At 39.7% G+C, this 22,608-nt stretch overlaps 1 protein-coding gene across 3 annotated transcripts; it reads right to left on the reverse strand.

Annotated features, from left to right (window-relative positions):
• Positions 1–855: 855 nt before the first annotated feature.
• Positions 856–21,075, reverse strand: os9 (OS9 endoplasmic reticulum lectin). Of its 3 annotated transcripts, none has more exons than XM_078248379.1 (15): positions 20,985–21,075; positions 17,084–17,266; positions 13,292–13,355; positions 13,137–13,213; positions 12,763–12,861; positions 9,221–9,422; positions 8,748–8,903; positions 8,464–8,579; positions 7,124–7,184; positions 5,849–5,931; positions 5,542–5,739; positions 5,194–5,395; positions 4,621–4,788; positions 2,540–2,649; positions 856–1,301 (listed from the first exon to the last, which is right to left on the reverse strand). In XM_078248379.1, the coding sequence occupies exons 1-15, from the start codon at positions 21,015–21,017 to the stop codon at positions 1,164–1,166; spliced, it is 1,890 nt and encodes a 629-aa protein (XP_078104505.1). In that variant the 5' UTR covers positions 21,018–21,075; the 3' UTR covers positions 856–1,163. The 3 variants fall into 3 exon arrangements, with proteins under 3 accessions (XP_078104505.1, XP_078104504.1, XP_078104506.1); XM_078248378.1 differs by lacking the exon at positions 20,985–21,075 and adding an exon at positions 17,705–17,895; XM_078248380.1 differs by lacking the exons at positions 4,621–4,788; positions 20,985–21,075 and adding an exon at positions 17,705–17,895.
• Between the last annotated feature and the right edge of the window lie 1,533 nt (positions 21,076–22,608).

Genomic DNA, 22,608 nt, shown 5'->3' on the forward strand with positions numbered 1-22,608 from the left:
TAGACACTGTGAAGAAATGCCTCAATCGTGTGTCTGAAAAAGTTTGTATACAACTTATTTCCACAGTGAAATTTAGTTTCATATACAAAATTGTCACAAATCTGAACACATTTACTCAGGTAACTGAAGTCCCACTTAATTTGTGCCAATATACAACAAATCAAGCAAGTCACCAAGTAGTCACAATTACTCATAAATTATACAAACCAGCCCTTAAGTACACCTCTGTAGGATCCTTAGAAAAGTTTTGTGCGGCTCCATTATTTCTAATATTGTGTTCTTTTCCTTTGCTGAATGAAGGTAAATTAAATTCTTGTCAGAAATGAAAGTACACACTTAAAATATGCATCTTCCTACACTCCTTTTAGTGTTTTTTTTTTTTAATCCATTTACCAGCACGACAACCAAAAAGAAACACACATTTTTGTGAAACAATGTTAAAATTCTGAGTTTACAAAACCTTTTTACTAAAGATATAAAGTGTCACAGCATGTGAACAAACACTTCTGCAATCTACAGTTGTGTTTAATCGAATCACCAAATGCAGCAACAGAAAGTGTCAGACAAGTGGGAACTGAAATCTGAACCTGTAGGTATTTGTCCTTTATTTTTTTCAAATCCAGACACAATCCTACTTTTCAGTAAACATTAAATTGAACAACCTGTGCAAACACTCCTCCAGTTTGTTGAGGCATGCGCAATTCACTTAAAGATACTTTAACTTCTTAACTTTTTGTCAATAGCGACATAGAATACAAATTTTGTAATAATTCAACTGTGGACACAGTGTGCTGCTGACAACTTCAGAACTAGATGCAAATATTCAGTAAAATTCACTGACATTTAATTAAAAAGGTACATCACCATCTATCAAAACTGGATCCCATCAAAAGGGACAATGCATAACTTCCTTCAACTGCACAAGTACAGCTGAGACATTGCGGTTTCATCGTGCAACATAAAACTGGTGCCTACTACAGACACAGACACACGGACACATTTTCTGCATGTGCAAACAGATGAGTTGATATCATCTGCCAGGTTTAATAGCAGTAATTGAATCATTGGGGCTCTATTTCAAATTTGCGGCTGCACTTCAGAGTCCCCCTCCCTGCTGGTTTTCACAGGAGTTCACCGTTACGAAAGGTATGTACTGAATAAGCTCATATGTCCATGTCGTCTGAGTCAGAGGCGCTGGATGACTGCGACTCCTCCTGGGACTCTCCCCACACAAACCTATAGTTGTTCTCCAAGTCCTGCTGCCTCTTTTGTTCTTTGTAAACCTCTTCTGTGCCTCCAGTCTATAAGATAGGGGGGAAATTATGTGTTTAAAAGCAACCACAACCTTTCTGATCAAATGTTTATTTAACTTGCGGACAATTTAAAAAGTACATGTCGCAGTCCTCATGCTGATATGCTGAATGTCAATGACAAAACACACAGGTTATAATCTAGTTAATGTTTCCTAGACAGTGTGGCAAAGGTCGACAGGAAAAATAGAAGTGTACTTGTGGGTGGTAAGTTGGTTTCAGCGAGGTGGGAATGCCACCCAGATCCAGTACATGACACCCGAAACAATAATCACACTAACTGAAAAGGCTTCATGCGCTGTGTAAAAATAGCACCTCTGCTCCCTTTCCTTGCAGGGTCATGTTTTATCTCCTAAAAAGTGTATTCATTTTTTTTATGTTAGAGGAGGGTGTTTAGGCAAGGTGGCTCAACAATAAAATGCTACACGAAACCATGTGGGACTCTCCCAGCAAACCTTTAACCCATTGATCATTACTTTCCCGACTACTTTTCTAAAGCACAGCAGTTGTTTTTCATGAATTGTTTTTGATGAGAGGCTAGCTCAGTGTCAAAAAAGACTTTTCATGCAGTGTGAAATCTAATATGAAGCAACTTTTTGTTTTGGGAACAAATTATGAATGTTAAAATACTTATATATTATATTTATTTAATATTATATTTTTTGTACACTTTTAAAGTCATTTGTGTTTGACAACCTAGAATTTACCAGAAACCATACAATTTCCCCCTTAAAGCAATAGTTTGACATTTTGGGAAATAGAATTAAATGTGTTTCCTAAAATATATTTCTCCTTAATTAGATGAGGGGATTGTTACCACTCTCTTATTTGTTGTTAAATATGAAGCTACAGCCAGCAGCCAAGCTAACTGGCTGCAGCTTCATATTTAACAGGCAAACATGAGAGTGGTGTCTGCCAGAGAGAAAATAAAATGTCAATAGTGTAAAGTGGTCCAGACTGTACATATATTTAGTTCTTTTGTTAAACATTTGAAAACTAAATATTTAAGTAAATAATAAGTTTACATGTCTTTCATGACTACAGTCTAGTGATTTGACATCTAATCAAGCGGTAGTTTTGCTGAACAATAACTTGTTATGCAGGTAGACAAATATACAAAAACAACAGCTGTCTCTGTACAATCTCACACATCTGCTGGCAAACACAGTATAACTCACACCCATAGGGATCCAAATGAACCCAATAAAAAGTTAAAATCACTATATTACCAGGAGATTTATGAGGAGCTCCCTGAAGGACTTTGTATCTTCTTCAGTCAGCCACTGATCACCTGCCTCCTCTGCATTTTTTCGCGTCAAGATCTTCACCTCAATTTTACCTGCAAAAGAAAAACAGGGGACAAGGCAGGCTTTGCCAGTTAAACACAGATGTAAGTCAATTCCGATGTATTAAAACAACAAATAATCATAATGAAGAATGGTACAAACACAACTGTGGATGAAAAACAAAAGACACACATGGCACACCTTTGGTTTCCCTTTGCCTTTAAAATAAGCTTCAGCTAACTGCTGTCAGATATATATTTTGCTACCATGATCTTTCATTTTGCAATTCTGTTTTTAAAAATAAAATAAAAAACTAATTTAATGGGTTCCCATAAACGTTTTTTTGATCTTTGGTGAAAGCATACGTGTTTAATTGCTGGCAGCATGAAAAATGAAGGACACCCTTCGTACTATTAGCATGACGTTGATGAAGTGTCTTTTGAACAGCTAAACCTTGGAAAAACTTAAATTGGACAGTTTTATGCTTTTTGACAAAGATGAGAGGAGAACTACTATATGCTCAAGATAACAGATTGTTGAACGAAGCGTTCAGTTGAAAACCCAAAAACAGCTAAAACATATATTACTGCTTTAAGGAATGTATTAACCCAAAAACAGCTACAACTATATTTCTGCTTATATATATAATCATATTGCAGCTTACAAATGTAATTTTATGTAATTTAATTTTATGAATCATGCTAGATACAGCATTATATTCATTTGCTTAGTGTAGATGTACGTGAAGGCCTGCCTGCAGTTCATGCAGAAGGGAAGTTCATGTGTTCCTGTAAGAGACTGCATCTGCGACAGGGGAAGAGTTCATGTGGGGTATATCGAGTTCATGTAAGAGAGAAAGGAATGGGGAGCCGATGTAAAACATATGTACTGATGAAACTTCACACTGACCTGCTCCTGCTAGGAGAAGAGAGTCAAGCTGTCATGTATGATGGAAGAGCATTACCGCTTGCTTGTGTAGTCTATAAGGCTGTTAGATTGACCAATGCATAGGATATGATACGTTATCACATGTGAGGCTTCCTGTGAGTGTCTGTTATTGCTGTAGTTCCATTAAAAAATGATACCTTATTAGGCCATAAGAAGTGGTAAGACAGGTGGGAATGAACTGGTCAATGTATGTATAAAAAGGAGTAACTCAATGATAGAGTCCCTCTCCTCTCTTTTGGGGCATTTTGTACTGAAAGAACCTCCGTATTGGAGCATTCAATTTTATCCTGTTAGGGACTTAGTGCATTTTTGTTAATTTTTTTTCTGTTTAGCTTTTTTGCCTTTTTTAACTTTCTGCTTTAAATAAAATAAAAATACCTGAGTTCAAGTTTGAACTAGGGAACAAAACCCGCGTATCTATTTTGTGCTTTTGTTGAAGACCCAGATTTTTTTCAAATTCAAAATTGTTTTTATTCACTTCAACCCTGCCAAGCGGTAGGGGAACACCCCTACGGAAGGCAGTTTTGACTCCTCTTTGGAGGATTGATTTTGACAGCAAGCCTCCTCTCAACTCACCGGAGACTGCATTTTTCAGCGGATTTGAACTTTTGGTGATTCCGCGAAGAGCAGCTTTAAACTGTGAGTATTACTGAAGATCATATGGTTATGAAACTTCCCTCGGGCAATACTTTTTCTGTATAGGAGGTTAAAACGCCCGTGAACAAGGGAACATCTCGGGTGTAAATCAAAGTCTCTTGCCTCGTCTTCGGGTTCCCTGACCCAGGCGAGGACCCTTTAGTATGGGTGTGTGTGTGTCTCTATAATAAAACTTAAAACAGGGAAGTGTCTGAAAGTAACTCCTTTTAAATAGGCCAAAACATCCGCTCCGCTGACAGTAACTGGTGTTAACCGTACGGCAGAAGAGGGCATAGTAGAGCGAGGGTTATCGAGGGGAAGATATAAAAGGAGTTAGCTTTTAAAATAAAAGTGATATGAAGTCTTGATAACTGTCACATCGTTCATCAAGATGGAAGAGAGAAAAGGCCAGGAGTGTTTCGGGCACTCCCCCCTCATACCTTCTGCCTTCAGTCCTGCTTTCTCTAGCTGTTCTTTAACCACGTCCTTTATGTGCTGCCACTGGGGGTCTCCTTCGCCCATCTCCTGAACTTTGACCTCCCCATCAGGGCTGCTGCCCGTCTTATACTTAGTAATTTTGATCTTAACATGGTCGTCAGTCGCTTGGTCTGGGGTGACGAGACAAAAGAGGGACAAACAACACAGTTCACCTCAAAAACCCATCAGCACCAGGATAGAGGAGGTGAGAGCCAAGAATGTGTATTTTAGTCTTTTAAGCATTACATTTCTGCGTTGTCATAGATTTATAAAACTGTGATTCATTTCAATTTGGATTTGATTACTGAAAATCACCCACAGATGCATCAATGGCAGCGGAGGAAAGACCACTAACTAACCAAAAATAATTGAAAATATCAATCTGATAACACAAATTCTCTGTGAATCAAACTAACTCCATGTCTATTCTGGGATGAAAGAGGTCATGACAAACTATTGCACATATGAATGAATGAAATATGAGGATGATGGAGGGAGACACAGAGTGTACAGACATGAGCAGGCTGCCTGGTTACCTGGCTGCTTGGGAGCCAGGCTGGGGCTCCCCCTGGTGGGGTCACTGGCTCTTTGAACTCCTGCTGTTTGCTGCTCTGGGTCCTGGACGTCTTTCTCCTCCAAATGATCAAGGAGCTTGTCCAGCGTTGTCTCCAGTGTCTGTGTTGCTTGAGTGCGATCAAACTCCCCTTTCAGACCTTCTGTCTCTAATTCCTGCTGGGCCTACAACACAAGAGAGAAGCCAATCCCATCAAAGGATTGTTAGATTATTTCATTGTGTCATATCTGCCTCATAACTTTTTAATATGTATATGATCTCATTACATCAATCTTCGTGTTGAAATAACATATCGTCTCTAGTCTGAAACCTCATTTATGATGTTGTCAAACTCTTTCTGCATTTCCTCCTTTATGTCGTCAATCTTATCAGAGGGCACTGAGAGGTCGGCCATCTCATCCTCAAACTCCTGTAGCAGGCGCTCATCTTCATCTTCCTCGCCGAGCTTCTTCGTTACCCTGTCGTCTGCCGGTTTCTCTCCTTGACTTTTGGCTTGGTTTTGTGCTTTCTAAAAAAATGCAGCATTGAATACTCATACACTGCACAGAAAATATAATAAGAAATATACTCCAATAGGTGTACAAACAAGTATCAAAGTAATCTTGGAGAGTACTGACCTTCCTGTTACTCTCTCTGAGATGTTGGACAAATTTCATCAGGTCCGCTGGGTCAGTGATGATTTTAAAGTTGAATTTTTCAACTGAAAGACATTAATGTGAAGAGAGAAAAGTCCAACGCTGAACAACACACAAAAGAAATGTTTAACAAAATGCTCCATCATTCAGTTTGCAAATCAGACTACTAGGGCTGTCAATCGATTAAAAAAATGTATCTAATTAATTACATACTCTGTGATTAATTAATCTAAATTAATCGCATACATCATTTTTGCCCGGTGCCTTAACCGATACTTTTTAAGAAAGTTAAAAAGAAAAAAGAAGGGTACTAAACAACAGTCGGCAACATTAAAGAAGGCTTGTTTATTGCTAAGGCCATATGGTCAAAATTAAATTATTTAATAATAATGTAATAACTACAATAACTAACAATAACTTATTTCACTAGTAAATTGCTGTTGAATGAGAAAAACAACCACCAGATGGGAAAAGGGCCTTTAACAACAACAGGAGGCTGTAGTTTACCAGTTTCATTGAACGCACCGTCTTGTTTTTCCGACAACGGCAGTGGCACATTGCATCCCGGTGTTGAATCCTCTACAGTAAAACACAGTCAAACTTTACACCGTTTCGCGTTAGCTGTCAGCATTTTAACCGTGTTTATCCAACTACTAGCTAGCGGTAGGCTAACGTTAGCTGCTGCGATGTTTCTGTTTCCTGTAACGTCTGTTTCAAAGCATCAGAGAGAAGTGGAGACATATCAGTGGCACCGAAATGAGGCGCCGAAATCCGGGTTGCTATTTGGTCTGGTAGATGCAGGTCATGAAAGCACCTGTGCCATATTACCACCGGATTTCGGTACCCAACCCTATTTAGGAAGAAGATTTTTATAAGTAAATGTTCCAATTAATTATCCAGGCAGCACATTCTCGTCTCCCTCCTTCATTTTACAGTCCAATGGTGGCTAGAACGGCTCTGGGTCAAAGTTCAATATGGAATGGATTAATATGCGTCATTTTTTTTTTTAACGCGTTATTTTTTCTCAGATTAATTAATCGAAATGAACGCGTTATTTTGACAGCCCTACAGACTACACAAAATAACTGCACAGAAATGAAATACTCAACTGTACAATAAATCAACTGTGCTAAAACAGTGACCAGAATGATCATAAATGGCACTGGTCTTCCTTGTCTTTGTGTGTGTGTGTGTGTGTGTGTGTGTGTGTGTGTGTGTGTGTGTGTGTGAGAGAGTGAAGGGGGAAATTGCCAATACCTTCGTCACCATCATCTATGGCTTCATTGTCTGTAAGTGAGTTATAGCCATCATCTGCTTCCTGTGTATAGAAAACAAAATCTGGTTAGAATTGTGAAGTGGGGAGGGAATATATCAGGCTACACCCTCTAGTGGCTGGGATCTGGTTGGAGAAAAAGCACCTCTACATTTAAAAAAAAATAGACAGTATTATCAGTTAACCACATTTCACTTTTGGTGAATATTAGGGGTGAACGGTACACAGATGTCATGGTTCGGTACAGATGTCACCGTTCAGACATCACGGTTCGGTACGAGTTCGGTACAATGGAGAGAAAAGCAAAACAAAAATGCAGAAGGCAAAGTTTCTCTTGTTGTCACGGTGGGCTCAATGGTGTTTTAAGCCTCCAATGTCGCCTTACAGGCAGCTAACCCTCACCTTAACACTAACATAACTTCTTTGACATAACCATTGCCGCACTGCCTGGAAGGCGACATTGCGGGCTAAAAACACCAAACACCGCATGGTGGGAGGAGCTGTGTGTGTGTGTGTATGTGAGCGAGACACAAGTGACAGAGAGACGGAGGAGAGCAGGGAAAGGAAATGCAGAAGAATAGCATTAAATAGCGTATTAAAAAATACAGCATCTCTGTTCTCTGCAAAGACAAACTAAATTACCTGATTAATGCAACTTTCTCACGACGTCTCCCGGCCATTTTTCACTGCAGAAAGCTGCTCCCTGCCTGGCTAAAGCTAATATAGTTAGCCTAAAGAAACAAGGCATCTGTCCCAACTAACATTACGGTTCAGAACTGCGACGCTGGAAAAGTACCACTAATCTACTACAGCAGTCTGTACTACTGGAACTGACTGGTCCTCTAACTCTTGTGGGTCGCCACCACTCGCCATACTCGTCCTTAGTGCTGCTATCTCTGACTCATTAAAACCACATACATAGGCAGAGATCGGCTACATAGGCAGCGCGCCAATCAGCTTCAGGCTATCCGCGTATCTAACCGTAGTTCCGCATTACATTAGTTCTACATTACATCAATTAATTTGCACGCAAGTTTTATTTATTTTTATATCGTGTATTCTCCGTGTAAATTCATGCACCGAACTGTGACGCCCGTAACGTTTCGGTTCAATACGAATACATGTACCGTTCCACCCCTAGTGAATATACACAACAATGAAGTATAAAGATAAATGTATCAACCATTTTTCAACTTTGTGTTTTTTTAAAGCTTCCCCAGTTTTGATATTGTGGACATGACATCAGTAGCCCAGCCTTTCATTTACCAGAGAAGCATCATTCATTTAAAAGGAAAAAAATTGATTCTAAGATGTATTTCTATACCTGATTATCTTGTTGAGAAGCAGTTGTTTTTGAACTCCTTGGCTTTGTAACTCCCTCCCAGAAGTCAGAATCTTCTGCCTCCTCTGACCCGGCACCCTCAAATACTTCAGCAGTATCTGTTTAAAAATAAAGACACACACAAGTTTACATCTGGCATGATGAGAAATAAAAAAAAAATAAAAAAAACTGTGAATATTTTTATTTATTTGACTTTACGAATTACTACAATAATTTGAAGGTCATTTGCCTTTTAAGTATTAAAAAAAAAAAAAAAAAAAATGCACCTTTTGTGTCTGACTGGTTCGGGTCATCACTGGGTGCAGGTGATGTCTCTTCTGCTGTTACTTCCACTGCTCCATCTGTCCCTTCATTACCAGCCAACATCTCATCAAGACTCCTCAGCTCCTCTGAGATCTGCTCTACTTTACGCTTTGTATCCGCTAGGAACAAAGGAAATGGAAGGAGGGAGGGAGGGAAAGAAAGAACAATCATGTCACAGATTTCTTACTTTCTTACTTCTTGAAATTAGACAATGAAAGGTTTCATATATCAAACGCCTATTCAACAACAAATGTCAAAAAGTTGTACATTTTACGGGCTTTATTTTTCTATCTGATGTCACCATTACACTTTAAAATACTCCTTTCCAATATTATGTCCTGCTCCAGTACTGCTTCAACAGGACATAACATTAAAGTAACAAGCAAGACTCTCTCCACATGCTGCGTCACAGTAACCTTCATTTTTGTCAACTCACAGACTTGAGCCTTGACGTAATCCATGTACTGTTGGGCACTTAGTGCTGGCTGGCACACGATACCCTGGGGCTTGGCAGTGGATGGTGGCCGCAGGAATGGATGCTGGCAGGTGCGACTGGTGTGAACTGTCAGCACATAGCGGCACGACTGAGGCTCATCCACTCGGACAATGTAGTCACTGGAGCCTTCTTCACACACAAACTGGAAAAAATAAGAGTAAAATTAGTTAGGTGTGTTTAGGGAACATTCAGTATTTATGGAATGGACCACCGGAGGAAAATAGGGGAGGGTCATGTCTTTTTATTCTTTGTTGAGGGGAGGGTCACCCAACATTTTTTAGTCTGGGTGGGGGTGGGGGGGTCACCCAACTTTTTTATTCATGAAAACAGCAACATTTGTGGCTTGTTTGGTGCATATTTTTTCATGTAGCTCTTAGTCTCGGCCCTCCTTCTCTACCAGATGGGTCTGACCCATGAGTTTGCTGGGGGGCAGGGGGCGCTGCCCCCCTGGTGGCTGAAACAGATAATTGCATTGTTTAAAAAATGAGTGGAATAATTACATCTGGCATGACCAGATATTTTATAAATATCTTAAATAACACAAAACAACTAAATGGTGGTAGGTAATACATCAGATTTCATATACTGCTTTAGTAAAAAAAAAAATATTACCTGGCTGACGATGGGAGTAGCAGGACGCAAAAAACGAAAATTACTGTTGTACTAATCAGGACATCTTACCGTGCCAACGTTGCAATAAAAGGTTTCCTAAATGCCATGTATATACATTTGATGTCAGCTTACCAATTGCGGGTTTTGTGTAGATTTGGACTTTTATACGTTTATTCCACTTTGTTTAAATGTTCACCTGTTTGGAGCTGGCTGGTGAATGTGAGGCTCATATAGGCCTTGCTGGATACACTGTGACCCTTTTTATGGATCTACTGATCGCTGTGGATTACTTTTTTTTCCGTGTAATTGGATTACGTCAAAATACGGATCTTTTTTCTCAACGTGCCTTAACGTTTTATGGTGTGACTGCGCTTCGTTTCTGCATTTGGAGAGGCATCTCAACAGACTGTAGGTCGAACGCTGATTGTTCACTGTTACATTTTAGTTGAATTTACAGTGGTGTGAAAAAGTGTTTGCCCCCTTCCTCATTTCCTGTTCCTTTGCATGTTTGTCACACTTAAGTGTTTCGAACATCAAACCAATTTAAACAAAAGTCAAGGACAACACAAGTAAACACAAAATGCAATTTGTAAATGAAGGTGTTTATTATTAAAGGAGAAAAAAAATCCAAACCATCATGGCCCTGTGTGAAAAAGTGATTGCCCCCCTTGTTAAAACATACTATAACTGTGGTTGTCCACACCTGAGTTCAATTTCTCTAGCCACACCCAGGCCTGATTATTGCCACACCTGTTCACAATCAAGGCATCACTTAAATAGGAGCTGCTTGACACAGTAAGGTCCACCAGAAGATCCTTAAAAGCTACACATCATGCCGAGACCCAAAGAAATTCAGGAACAATTGAGAAAGAAAGTAATTGACATCTATCAGTCTGGAAAGGGTTATAAAGCCATTTCCAAAGCTTTGGGAATCCAGCGAACCACAGTGAGAGCCATTATCCACAAATGGCGAAGACATGGAACAGTGGTGAACCTTCCCAGGAGTGGCCGGCCGCCCAAAATTACCCCAAGAGCGCAGCGACGACTCATCCAAGAGGTCACAAAAGACCCCACAACAACGTCCAAAGAACTGCAGGCCTCACTTGCCTCAGTTAAGGTCAGCGTTCATGCCTCCACCATCAGGAAAAGACTGGGCAAAAATGGCCTGCATGGCAGAGTTCCAAGGAGAAAACCACTGCTGAGCAAAAAGAACATCAAAGCTTGTCTCAATTTCTCCAGAACACATCTTGATGATCCCCAAGACTTTTGGGACAACATTCTGTGGACCGATGAGACAAAAGTGGAACTCTTTGGAAGGTGTGTGTCCAAGTATATCTGGCGTAGAAGGAACACTGCATTTCATAAAAAGAACATTATACCAACTGTAAAATATGGTGGTGGTAGTGTGATGGTCTGGGGCTGTTTTGCTGCTTCAGGACCTGGAAGACTTGCCGTGATAAAAGGAACTATGAATTCTGCTGTCTACCAAGAGATCCTGAAGGAGAATGTCCGACCATCTGTTCGTGTACTCAAGCTGAAACGAACTTGGGTTCTGCAGCAGGACAATGATCCTAAACACACCAGCAAGTCCACCACCGAATGGCTGAAGAAAAAACTAAATGAAGACTTTGGAGTGGCCTAGCCAAAGTCCTGACCTGAATCCTATTGAGATGTTGTGGTATGACCTTAAAAAGGCCGTTCATGCTCAAAAAACCCTCTAATGTAACTGAATTAGGACAATTCTGCAAAGATGAGTGGGCCAAAATTCCTCCAGGACGCTGTAAAAGCCTCATTGCACGTTATCGCAAACGCTTGGTTGCAGTTGTTGCTGCTAAGGGTGGCCCAACCAGTTATTAGGTTTAGGGGGCAATCACTTTTTCACACAGGGCCATGATGGTTTGGATTTTTTTTCACCTTTAATAATTAACACCTTCATTTACAAATTGCATTTTGTGTTTACTTGTGTTGTCCTTGACTTTTGTTTAAATTGGTTTGATGTTCCGAAACACTTAAGTGTGACAAACATGCAAAGGAACAGGAAATGAGGAAGGGGGCAAACACTTTTTCACACCACTGTAAGTGTCGGGGCATTCCACCACCGTCTGTCTATTGCGTTCCAAGACAGCCGTGCCGCGATTGGATTTCATAAGGGCGAATTGTTAAATTGTTACAATGTAATTTAAAATCTGCTTTAAAAATAAACATATATGTTTTGGAATATAATGTTCAGCTTCGGCAGCTTTACCTATGTGCTAAAATATACAATGACTGAGGAAGCCTAGTGACGAGTCCATAGCAACCAGTGTTGAATTTGTTATTTGCTGAATGGTCTCATTGTTTTATTTCATATGAATACTAGTTTACTAGAAGAGTAACTTAGTATTTGAAGTAATGCAGTAAGTGTGCAGTCAGTTTCCATGCTTATTGTGTTTCCACAACAATGTTAGTGAGTAAATCTACTGAAATGACCACCACACCATAACAGAGGAGTGTGATGTGTAAGATGAGAATACAGAGGTTAACTCATGTATGTCATGGTTGTAAAAAATCAAATGGCATCTGTACATCTTTGCTAAGCGCAAACTAGCACATAAGGGGAGGGTCATGCCTCTTTTTCAAATCATTTTGGAGGGTCATAGAAAACTCAATACTGGTGAGGGGAGGGTCAAGTCTTTTTAGCCTAAAGGTCCCAAAACTCCTCCGGTGGCCCCTTAAATAAATAACGAACAGTCCCTTAGGAGGATCACTTGGTACAACATGCACATTTTCACTGACTTCATATCTGTTTGGAGTAGCAAAACAGAACAAAAACCCACAAAACCACACGGGTAGGATGGTATAGAAATATATCAAGGAACTAAATGTCTCACCCGGACTTCAGTCTCTCTGGGATTTCCATTTAGGTCACACTTTGAGCCATTTACATAGGTCTGACTGTGGTAGCGCTTTAGCCTGTGCTGTTTGGAGGCCTAGGGAAATAAACAGAAATATGTTTTAAGTAAACTCATAATACACTTGGAGGTTCAGTGCATCATCCAAATGTGAAATGTGATGCTTCTGATGTTTGTGCACTTCTAATGATTCACATATAGTCATCATTACTGAAAGCTGCTAAATCACCAAGGAATGGGTTGCACTAGCATTTTGTAAATCCAAGTTTGTAATTCTAAGTTCTTCAAAGTATACCAGAAATCAAAGACCATCAAGAATGATAACTACAATCACAACACTGAGGCAACTTTACCTTTGCTGTTTCATTGCTCCAATCAAATTCAGATTCATAATAACCTAGGAAGAGAATGTCTCCTTTGATTTCTGTGTCTGAGGGGAGAAGAACGACATCTGTCAAAGTGATTCTCATGAAAAACATAGATTAAAAGCACAGAGGTAAGCTCTTACCTTCAAGGTGGTACTGTCTGATATGCTGACCGTGGCAGAACTCATATGTCCACCAGTCCTTTGTCTGCAGGAAACACAGACAGCAAACTGTTAAATATACAGCAATGATGGACACATTTTTCTTTTCATTTAGGCTACTTGCACGATGTCATCAACAATATCATTGATCATCCTATTAGAATTCCACACACTCAAACAACTTGTACACATATGTTTTTTAAAAGGTTAGGGCCAGACACCTTACAACAGCCTCCCTTACTCAATGACTATGTTTACATGCAAATAATATTCAGGTCTTCGCCCTTAGTCCGAAAAAAGACGATATTCTGACTAAGCTATTTACATGTAGGCTGCAACGCTGCCGAATATCCAGAAGTTAAAGCCGGAGCAAGAACAATCTTTGCTGAGTTGTGTTGGGGCCATGATGTTGTGGCCCTCCTCCCCACGCGGTTCAGGAAAAGTTTGATTTTCCAGCTCGCTCCGTTAGTGGTGAAGGAGTTGGCTAAGGCGAACGCTAGCGATGCTAATGCTAAATATAAGCCAATAGTTGTTGTCGGTCTCCCCTCTTGTTGCATATGCGCATGACATACGTCACGACCAAACGTTAGCGATTGGTTATGGCAGATCCAGAGTGGCTCTGGGCAGATCCAATAGTTTTAAACTTCAACAGAGTACCCGCCTTCAAGGAAGTTAACACTTGTCAATAGAGAGAGGCCAGACTCTCTGTACACATTAAATGTACGAGAGTCTGGTAGGACCAGCCTAATTTTACTAACTAATATTCCCGTTTACATGTAACCATGCAAAATAAGTTTTTTTCAAAGCTTACTAGCGGTGGCGGACTTGTTGGACCGTGCGAACACAGCCTCCCTCTTTCATTCCTTCAACCAGCTTCTTGAAAAGGTCGGCGTAGCGATGTGTGCTCATATAAAAAAAACCTGTTGATATCCAAGTCTTTGATAATGTTTAAAAGTAGCTGTGTTTGTCCTTCTTATCGGGTCTGTAGCCTCGCAAACTGTTGGGTGGTTGGTTTGTGTACAGCAACCATAGCAATGTACAGAGCTGACCATAAGCCAGAGGTACAAACCTTGAGACGCATATTCCAAATGCGCTGTATACATGCCTCTAAAACCCGAATAATACCGGAATATCCCACGTCTTAATCAGAAAGTGCTATATTCGGAATAAGGCTTTACTCTGAATATCCAACCGGTATATGCTGAATCAAATTCGGAATGTTGTCATATTCTGAATAATAGTGGAATATTGATGTGCATGTAAACGTACTCATTGTCTTGTTATCTAAGTCCACTTTGGTTGATGATCTTTGATTGAAAATTGATATGTCAGGATGCAGGAAGAATATTAGGTTAATATTAGTCTATATTCTCGACGTTCCACTTCCGGAATTGCTCCGATGCAGCAGGAAATTCCGCCGGATGCATGTCTTTTCACCAATGTCCGTTTCCTTCTGCTTTCTTTATGTTGGAATTTTCAACTCAGGTGGATTTATGAGGACTATGATTAACTGCTCCTCAGATCTCTGCAGGGTAAATTAAGACAGATCTGTCCAATCTGAGTTTTTTGTTGCACGACTAAAACAACTTTTGAACGTACACGTTCCACCAAAACAAGTTCCTTCAAGAGGCTATTTTGCAGCGGCTCCGTGCGGAGGTTAGCGCCGCCCATGACGATTGTGATTGGTTTAAAGAAATGCCAATAAACCAGAGCACATTGTTCTCCCATCCTGGAATGCTGTGTGGACTAGCCAGACCCTCCTCTGCAGCGCTGTGGAGGAAGGTCTGGCATAGCGAGACTAGGTTAGTATGTGTGTGTCCAAAGGGAAAAATCTAATTTCATGTTAAAACACACAACAGCTCAAAACACACTTGCAATGTCAATTAAAATAACAAATAATGAAAGCCTGGATAACAATAATTAAATTACAGCTGTTGAGAAAAATGAAATCAGAGATCAAATTAAGCTTCTGGTGGAGTCTGACAAGGTAATAAACGAGACATAAAAAAAAAAATACAATTGCATTCAAAAATGCCATCTACACACATTTTTTTCAATTTCATCTGGAAGATGCTAGACAGCTATTTTTTAATATATCCAATTATTGTGTGTATGGACCTGAAAACCCCATCTGAATTGTATGGCATGTACAAATCATCTCTCTCTCTGTATTTATTGTACTTTTTATGCACACTGCAAAGTTGACAGAAGTTGTAAAAATGTGTATTATATACAGTTTATCTGGTGTTGGCAGTCTATTTTAGTACAATTATGTTTTTTGTTCATTAGGTAGTATATAGTTTTAATTTAATTTAATTTAATGTGAGCTCTTATCTAAAAGGTGGGTCTGTCATTTCTTTCTGTATACATACTCTGTTTTGAAGGTCAAAATATTGTCTTAAAACATTTTTGTGAATTAGCAATATTCAGTGAGCAGATTCAATTAAAAACAATCTGCCTTTTTATTTTGTATACTATTTTATATATTTTTTTTTTATTATTTTATAATATTTTCTTCAACTGTACCCAGTTGGGGATGGATGTGCACAATATCCACAATCTTTACACAGCAAAGTTCAGTAATACAGACATACTAGCTTTCACACTGCAGTATATATATATATAGTAGTAATATTAAGTCACATACAGCATAGTCTATTTCCACGACGTTCCACTTCCGGGATTGCTCTCATTCTGCCACAAATTCCGCCTGATGTCACTCTTTTCGGATGACAAGTTGCCTTCCGCTTTCTTTGTGTTGTAATTTTAAACTCTGGTTATTTATGAGGACTATGGTTAATTGCTCCTCAGATATATGCAGGGTAAATTGAGACAGCTAGCTTTTGGACTATTTGTCCAATCTGAGTTTTCTTTTGAACGTACACATGTTCCACCAAAACAAGTTCCTTGCCGAGGCTGTTTTGCAGCGGCACCGTGGCTCCGCACGATGCTTAGCGCCGCCCAAGACGATTGTGATTGGTTTACAGAAATGCCAATAAACAAGAGCACGTTTTTCTACCCTCCCGGAATGCTGTGTGGACAAGCCAGACCCTCCTCCGCAGCGCTGTGGAGGAAGGTCTGGCAATGCGAGACTACTTACAGCAGGGGTGTCAAACTCATTTTCACTAAGGGCCACACTGGAAAAAAAGAATCACACCAAGGGCCAGACATGTAGAGTTTATTGACGTGCTTTTGTTACTGCATGTCACCTTTTTTTTTTTACATTTTGGTAGCTTTTTTTCCGCATTTTTGGCTTTCTAAGACATTTGACATTGATCCTTAGCCATCATAGAATTAAGCAAATCAATGATACATTTTTTTTAACAACAACCTGTTTCACAGCCTGAATATGAAAACACTCTGCTTCTTCGGGGAAAATCTCAGAGTCTGCCATATTCTGCTTTGTCAGGTAATTGCAATTTAAAAAACACCTGTGTTTTTGGTTTGGCGCACAACTAGGCGAGCCAAAATTTATAGTGAACCCAAATTGATATACGGGCCGGATCTAAATTTGCAAGGGGCCGGATTTGGCCTGCGGGCCTCGAGTTTGACACGTGACTTACAGCATTCACATCATCAAATATGGCTCAAGTAATTGGATTCCAGTACTTTCTGGATGTGATTTGTGCAGTTACACATGCATTGTATTGACAGGTGTGGTCAGTGTGATACCGTTTGTATCAAAACATGACCTTGGATGGATAACAATTTTAGTTTCTAAACAGCATAAGCATTTGACCATTGGATCCCACAGATAAGCAGTTGAGAACTAACCTTCACTAAACACTGAGCATTGTGCATTGGACTGAGTAGGTCTGGGATGTCAGGCCCGGTGTACCCTTGTGAGTCAGGCTCAGAGGCAGGGTCCTGATGAAACCGGACGGCCTGGGCTGGAAGTCGACACTCATACAGCTGCTTGTACTTACTGGACACCATCATAACCTCCTCTGTCTTGGTCTAAAAGGAGAAAGACTATCATGACAGCTGTAGCATCTTGACGTGTGACAATGCCATACATGACTAGTACAGTACTTGAGTATTTTAAGTCTATTAACTAGCTGGTTTTGCTACTGTCTTCGTGGTTAGTTATTTGCAATCTAAAGAAGTTGCAACTAGCTAGGTGGAAGTGAGGAAGCTGAGGTTGTGTTGTGACAGCTGTCAGGAATTGCTGCGTAGGTCACGTGGAAATCAGTTTAGCTTTGACGCTTCTTTCGTGTAATTTGCAAGCCAATTGTATGGTTACATTTTTTAATTAGATTTCTAAACTAGCTAACTGACAGGATACTTATTACTCGCGTCAGTAACATTAAAGGAAGATATTGCACGCTAGCTAACTGTAGCCTACTTTCTAGCTAGCAAGCTAACCGTTAGCTTCCCCCAAACACCTTCACTCACCTGCCCCAACATGACGGGATCTGGGAGAATTTGAATCCCATATTTCATCTCATTCAGCTCCTCTAAATTCAAGAAGGCTGGAATACAGAGGGGGCATATCAACAAGAAAGCGTACAATCTTTTTAGCCACCGTACCAAGGAAGCAGCCATGATTGACTCCCCTTGTCTGACAGCAACAAAACAGAACGCCTGACCTGGTAGCAGTTGATTGGTCCATGCGAGAAGCGCTGCTCTGTCATTGGCTAATTTCTGTGTCTATCAACGCTTTAACATTTCTGGGTAAAGATCCTCAGGCACAGATTGAATGGGCGGCGCCTACATTGTGACATTAAAAAAGTAATCACTAAACGGCGCACAGGTCGGCTGTCAACGTTGGTCTTTCCTTAAAATAAACCCAAATAAACTCATACATTGGTCCAGAGCCATTGGGCATCGATAGGGCTGAATGAGGTGTATCACAAATTTGGCCAAATTACAATCATGCAGATTATTTTCTTATTTTTCACCACACTACTATTTTCTAAGATTAATAAAGTCCACATTTTACGTAGTATATGTAAAGTATATGTATTAACGTATTCACCACTCACTGATACCCTGAAATATGAAATCTAACTGTGTGGTACATTGATTGAATTTGCATAATATAGCAGTATGGAAATGGAGGCAGAGTGTCAAAAAAAATACAACCTCCCTTAAACATGTACTTACACATTCTCAAACTTGATACCAGACTGTTAGGAGTCATCTGGGACATTATTCACAATGACCTCACACACACACACACACACACACACACACACACACACACACACAAGTGAAATGCTCTCACAACTCTACTGAAATGCTTTCATATACAGTACACTACTGAAAAAGTATACTCTCACATACTGACATACTATACTGAAACCTCACACACACACACACACACACAATTGAAACGCTCTCATAAACACTACTGAAACACTCTGTAGGCCTTTATATGTATTTGAGAGCGTTTCAGTAGTGTTTATGAGTGTTTCAGTATTGCGTGTGAGAGCGTTTCAGTTGTGTTTTTTGGAATTCATAAGATAATGACTCATTGATTCATAAAAACAGCCTCTGTTTTATGCCAGTTTTTCTGAGATAATAACTCATGAGGTATAACTAATGAATTCAGGAAAACAGCTAAACAAACTTTATTTGTTCTAAAGTAAATAAGATATATAGATTGCATGTAAAAACCTGAGCTTTTATGAAGACAAAAGTGAATACAGATATGAGGAATCAGCAGGGAGAATGGGAAGACTGTGGTATCCTGACACTAAGCGTTATGGCCGACGTTACGTGTGTAAGCTTTACTTAGATAGTTAGCCTAAAAATGACATTTGGATATTTGACTTGAAACAAAATGCTTGCTGCAAACGTAACATCGGACATAACGTTATGTCACCACACAGCAGCATTTAAACATGTTTCTGTTGTTTGCGAGCAGATGAAATCGAAGAGGAGGCACCTTCATGCAATACAAATCAAAGGAGAGCAGAGAGTTTGTTTCCCCTGCGGTGGCGACGGGCCTTAAATGCACTCTGTCTATATTGAAAGTGAAATCCTGTTTCATGTTTATGAGTGTTTCAGTTGTGCATATGAGAGTGTTTCAGTGTGTGAGGTAATTGTGAATAATGTCTCAGATGGCACCTCATACCAGACGAGACATACACCAACAACTATAGACCTATACACAGACGCCCACACCCACCCATCTTCTCTCTCTCTCTCACACACACACACACACACACACACACACACACACACACACACACACACACAGTGCATGGCACTATCTTTGTGGGGACCCATCATTGGCATAATGCATTTCCTAGCCCCTTACCCTAACCTTAACCATCACAACTAAATGCCTAACCTTAACCCTTACTCTAACCCTAACCATAACCCTAATCCTAAAACCAAGTCTTAACCCTCAAACAGCCTTTTAAAGTTGTGGGGTCCAGCATTTTGGCCCCACAAAGCTGTCCGGACCCCACAAGTATACTGTATTCCCGGTTTTTGGACCCACAAATATAGTTAAACAAGAACACACACACACACACACACACACACACACACACACAATGGCACATTGGTGAGTTATGTTTATAATACAAATAGGCCAATGTCTAGTTGATGGAATGTAATTGCAAAATAGCTGCATGAATTTTCTGAATCCGTGTTATAGTTCATATGCAGTTCATGAAGTAGGGGAGAGCGGGGTATGTTGTCACACTTTTCACACTGTCTAACATTTACTGAGCACCATACATCCCAATGGTATATATGTCATACCAAATTAAAGAAGGAAGTCTTGGGAACATATTTTGTATTCATAACATTTTCATATATTATCTCATTACGGAGTTGTAGACTGTTGAATAGAGAATGTGCACTTGTGACAATTTGCCCCATCGGCGGGTAAATTGTCACACTAGATTATCTAAAAATAAGAACACAACTAATTTGTGAATATTGATTTCCAGAACTGGAAATATAAACAGTCATGCCTAGAGAATCTGGAAAAACAATACACATTTCAATCAAAACACATTAAGTGGCAAGACCATTTTACTTTGAACTTTAAACTCTAACATTCTCTGGCTTGCACATAGATTCATGATAACTGCATGGAATGCTGCAGATAACTTGCTTAACCTAACATGTTTAACCTCTGAACTAAACAGATGCACTGTATTTGACTAATCAGACTCATCTTCAGAGTCACAATTCTGGCACACATAAATTGCCTGGCCTAAGGTGCAAGCATCATGGGCCCATTTGTTGCATTTTACACATTTTACCCAGGTCTCTTTTGGACGACTGTTTGAAAATGGCTCCACAAAGACGTTTTCTTCCTTTGCTGGCTGGTCACATGTGACAACTTGCCCCAAAGTCATTGAGACAACTTGCCCCAAACTATGTGTGCTAATGTTGGCTTAATCTCAAGATTAGCTCAACATAGCACTTCAGCTAAAGTATCAAAAAACACGTTATTGTCTCCTCTATTTTGTGCAAAATATATATTTTTTATCAACCATACCTAACAAAGTTGTATTGCATAAAATTTAAAGTGCAAATCTTTTACTTTTTAAGCAGAAAAATAAGAAAATGGTGCTAACCTCAGATTAGAGCGCCCTTGACCACATGTGAACAGGAAGTTGATTATAGAAGAAGAAGTCACACAAAGTGGCTATTTGATTTTTGAGATAGAGCCTTTAGCGGTGGCGTTATGAACAGTATGACAACTTACCCCGCTCTCCCTAGGCCTATGTTGCCGTCGCATGTCGGAGCTCTATACGAGCTCCAGATGCTGCTGCTTAGCTGATTGACCGCTGAGTGTTGTGTTGAGGTATGGTGCGGTGCGGTGCGGTGCGGTGCGTGCGGTGCGGTGTGCTGCTGCTGCTGCTGCAGGGGAGCGTCCGTCCACAGCCTGCAATGCTGCGATGTGCGGCCGCCTTATTTTTCTCCTAGCAGCTCCATTTTTCCACATCTAATTCCATTTGCAAGTCCACACAGGAATAAATTCATTAAGGGAGGCGACCTCCGTGCAGGGGGAGGTAAACAGGCTACATTGTGCGTCTTTGAACTGAGGTGAGCTCCCTGTTCTTATTTGTCTGGAATAATAATAGCCGTTATATGTATATGTATTCTGCACGCCATTTTTATGGCATTTGTGATCAAATCAGCCGACGCTGAAATTGTAGTGCACTCATATACTAGTACTTTTGGTAAATGCCTTTAAACGGAGCAGCTCGACGGTCTTAGCAAAATTAGCGACAAGAAAAACATGGGACTACTTCTGGTTTTCAAAATAAGGTGTTAAGAAAGTTTATATATATATATATATATATATATATATATATATATATATATATATATATATATATATATATATATATATATACAGGACACATACAAATAAGATTATTAGATTATATTAACAAGAAATTGATTTTGATTTTACCAAGTAATTGTCACATTTCTACCATAAAATGACTTAAAATCTGAAATTGTAGGTGCAATAAACAACGTTGCTCCATAATTCCAGAAAATGACTGATATATTTGAATGAAGGGCATCACTGACTGCACCTATACTGAAAATGAAATGTAATGTAAAATTCTGGAGATTTTTGGAAGTCCCACATTTCTACGGCAAAATGACTTAAAATCCGAAACTGGAGGTGCTATACAAAGACTTTGCTCCATAATTCCAGACAATGACTGATATATTTGAGTACAGGACATCTTTGACTACACCCTTACTGAAAATCAAACATTTTTACTGTATAATTGTGGAGATTTTACCAAGTAAATGTCCCACATTTATACTGGAAAATTACCTTAAATATGAAACTTAAGGCGCTATAAATAGACTTTACTCCATAATTCCAGGCAATGACTGATACTGCTTGTTTGAGTACAGGACATCTCTGACTACACCCATACTGAAAATCAAACAATTTTACTGTATAAATATGGAGATTTTTCAAAGTAAAATCCCATACCTCTACCGTTAAATGACTACAAATATGAAACTGGAGGTCATATAAAAAGACTGCTCCATAACTCCAGACAATGACTGATATATTTGAGTACAGGACATCTTTCACTACATCCTTACTGAAAATCAAACATGTTTACTGTGTATTTCTGAAACTTGAGTTTTTGTAAAAAGACATTGCTTGTGTAGTCTAAGCAAGCGCGCCAGAAGCAGGGGTGTGGGAAATAAAGAATGGCTGCCTCCCCCCTCTAGTCTAGGGTTAGGGTTCTTCTAGTTACCAGGGCCATTATCTGAGTGTACAAAGTTGTGGAGCTTGGCAATGGCACTGTTGTTGTTATACTAGGTCTATATTGAAAATCTTTATTACATTA

The sequence above is a fragment of the Sander vitreus genome, chromosome 4, assembly GCF_031162955.1.
Source record: "Sander vitreus isolate 19-12246 chromosome 4, sanVit1, whole genome shotgun sequence".
NCBI lineage: Eukaryota > Metazoa > Chordata > Actinopteri > Perciformes > Percidae > Sander > Sander vitreus.

Coding starts and splice junctions, on each gene's coding strand:
- os9 (XM_078248378.1), bottom strand. CDS start 17,854: ATGGCTGCTTCCTTGGTACGGTGGCTAAAAAGATTGTACGCTTTCTTG. Junction 17,267..17,704: donor ATCCCGTCATGTTGGGGCAG/GTGAGTGAAGGT, acceptor TTCTCCTTTTAG/ACCAAGACAGAGGAGGTTAT. Junction 1,302..2,539: donor AGCTCCTCATAAATCTCCTG/GTAATATAGTGA, acceptor CCTATCTTATAG/ACTGGAGGCACAGAAGAGGT.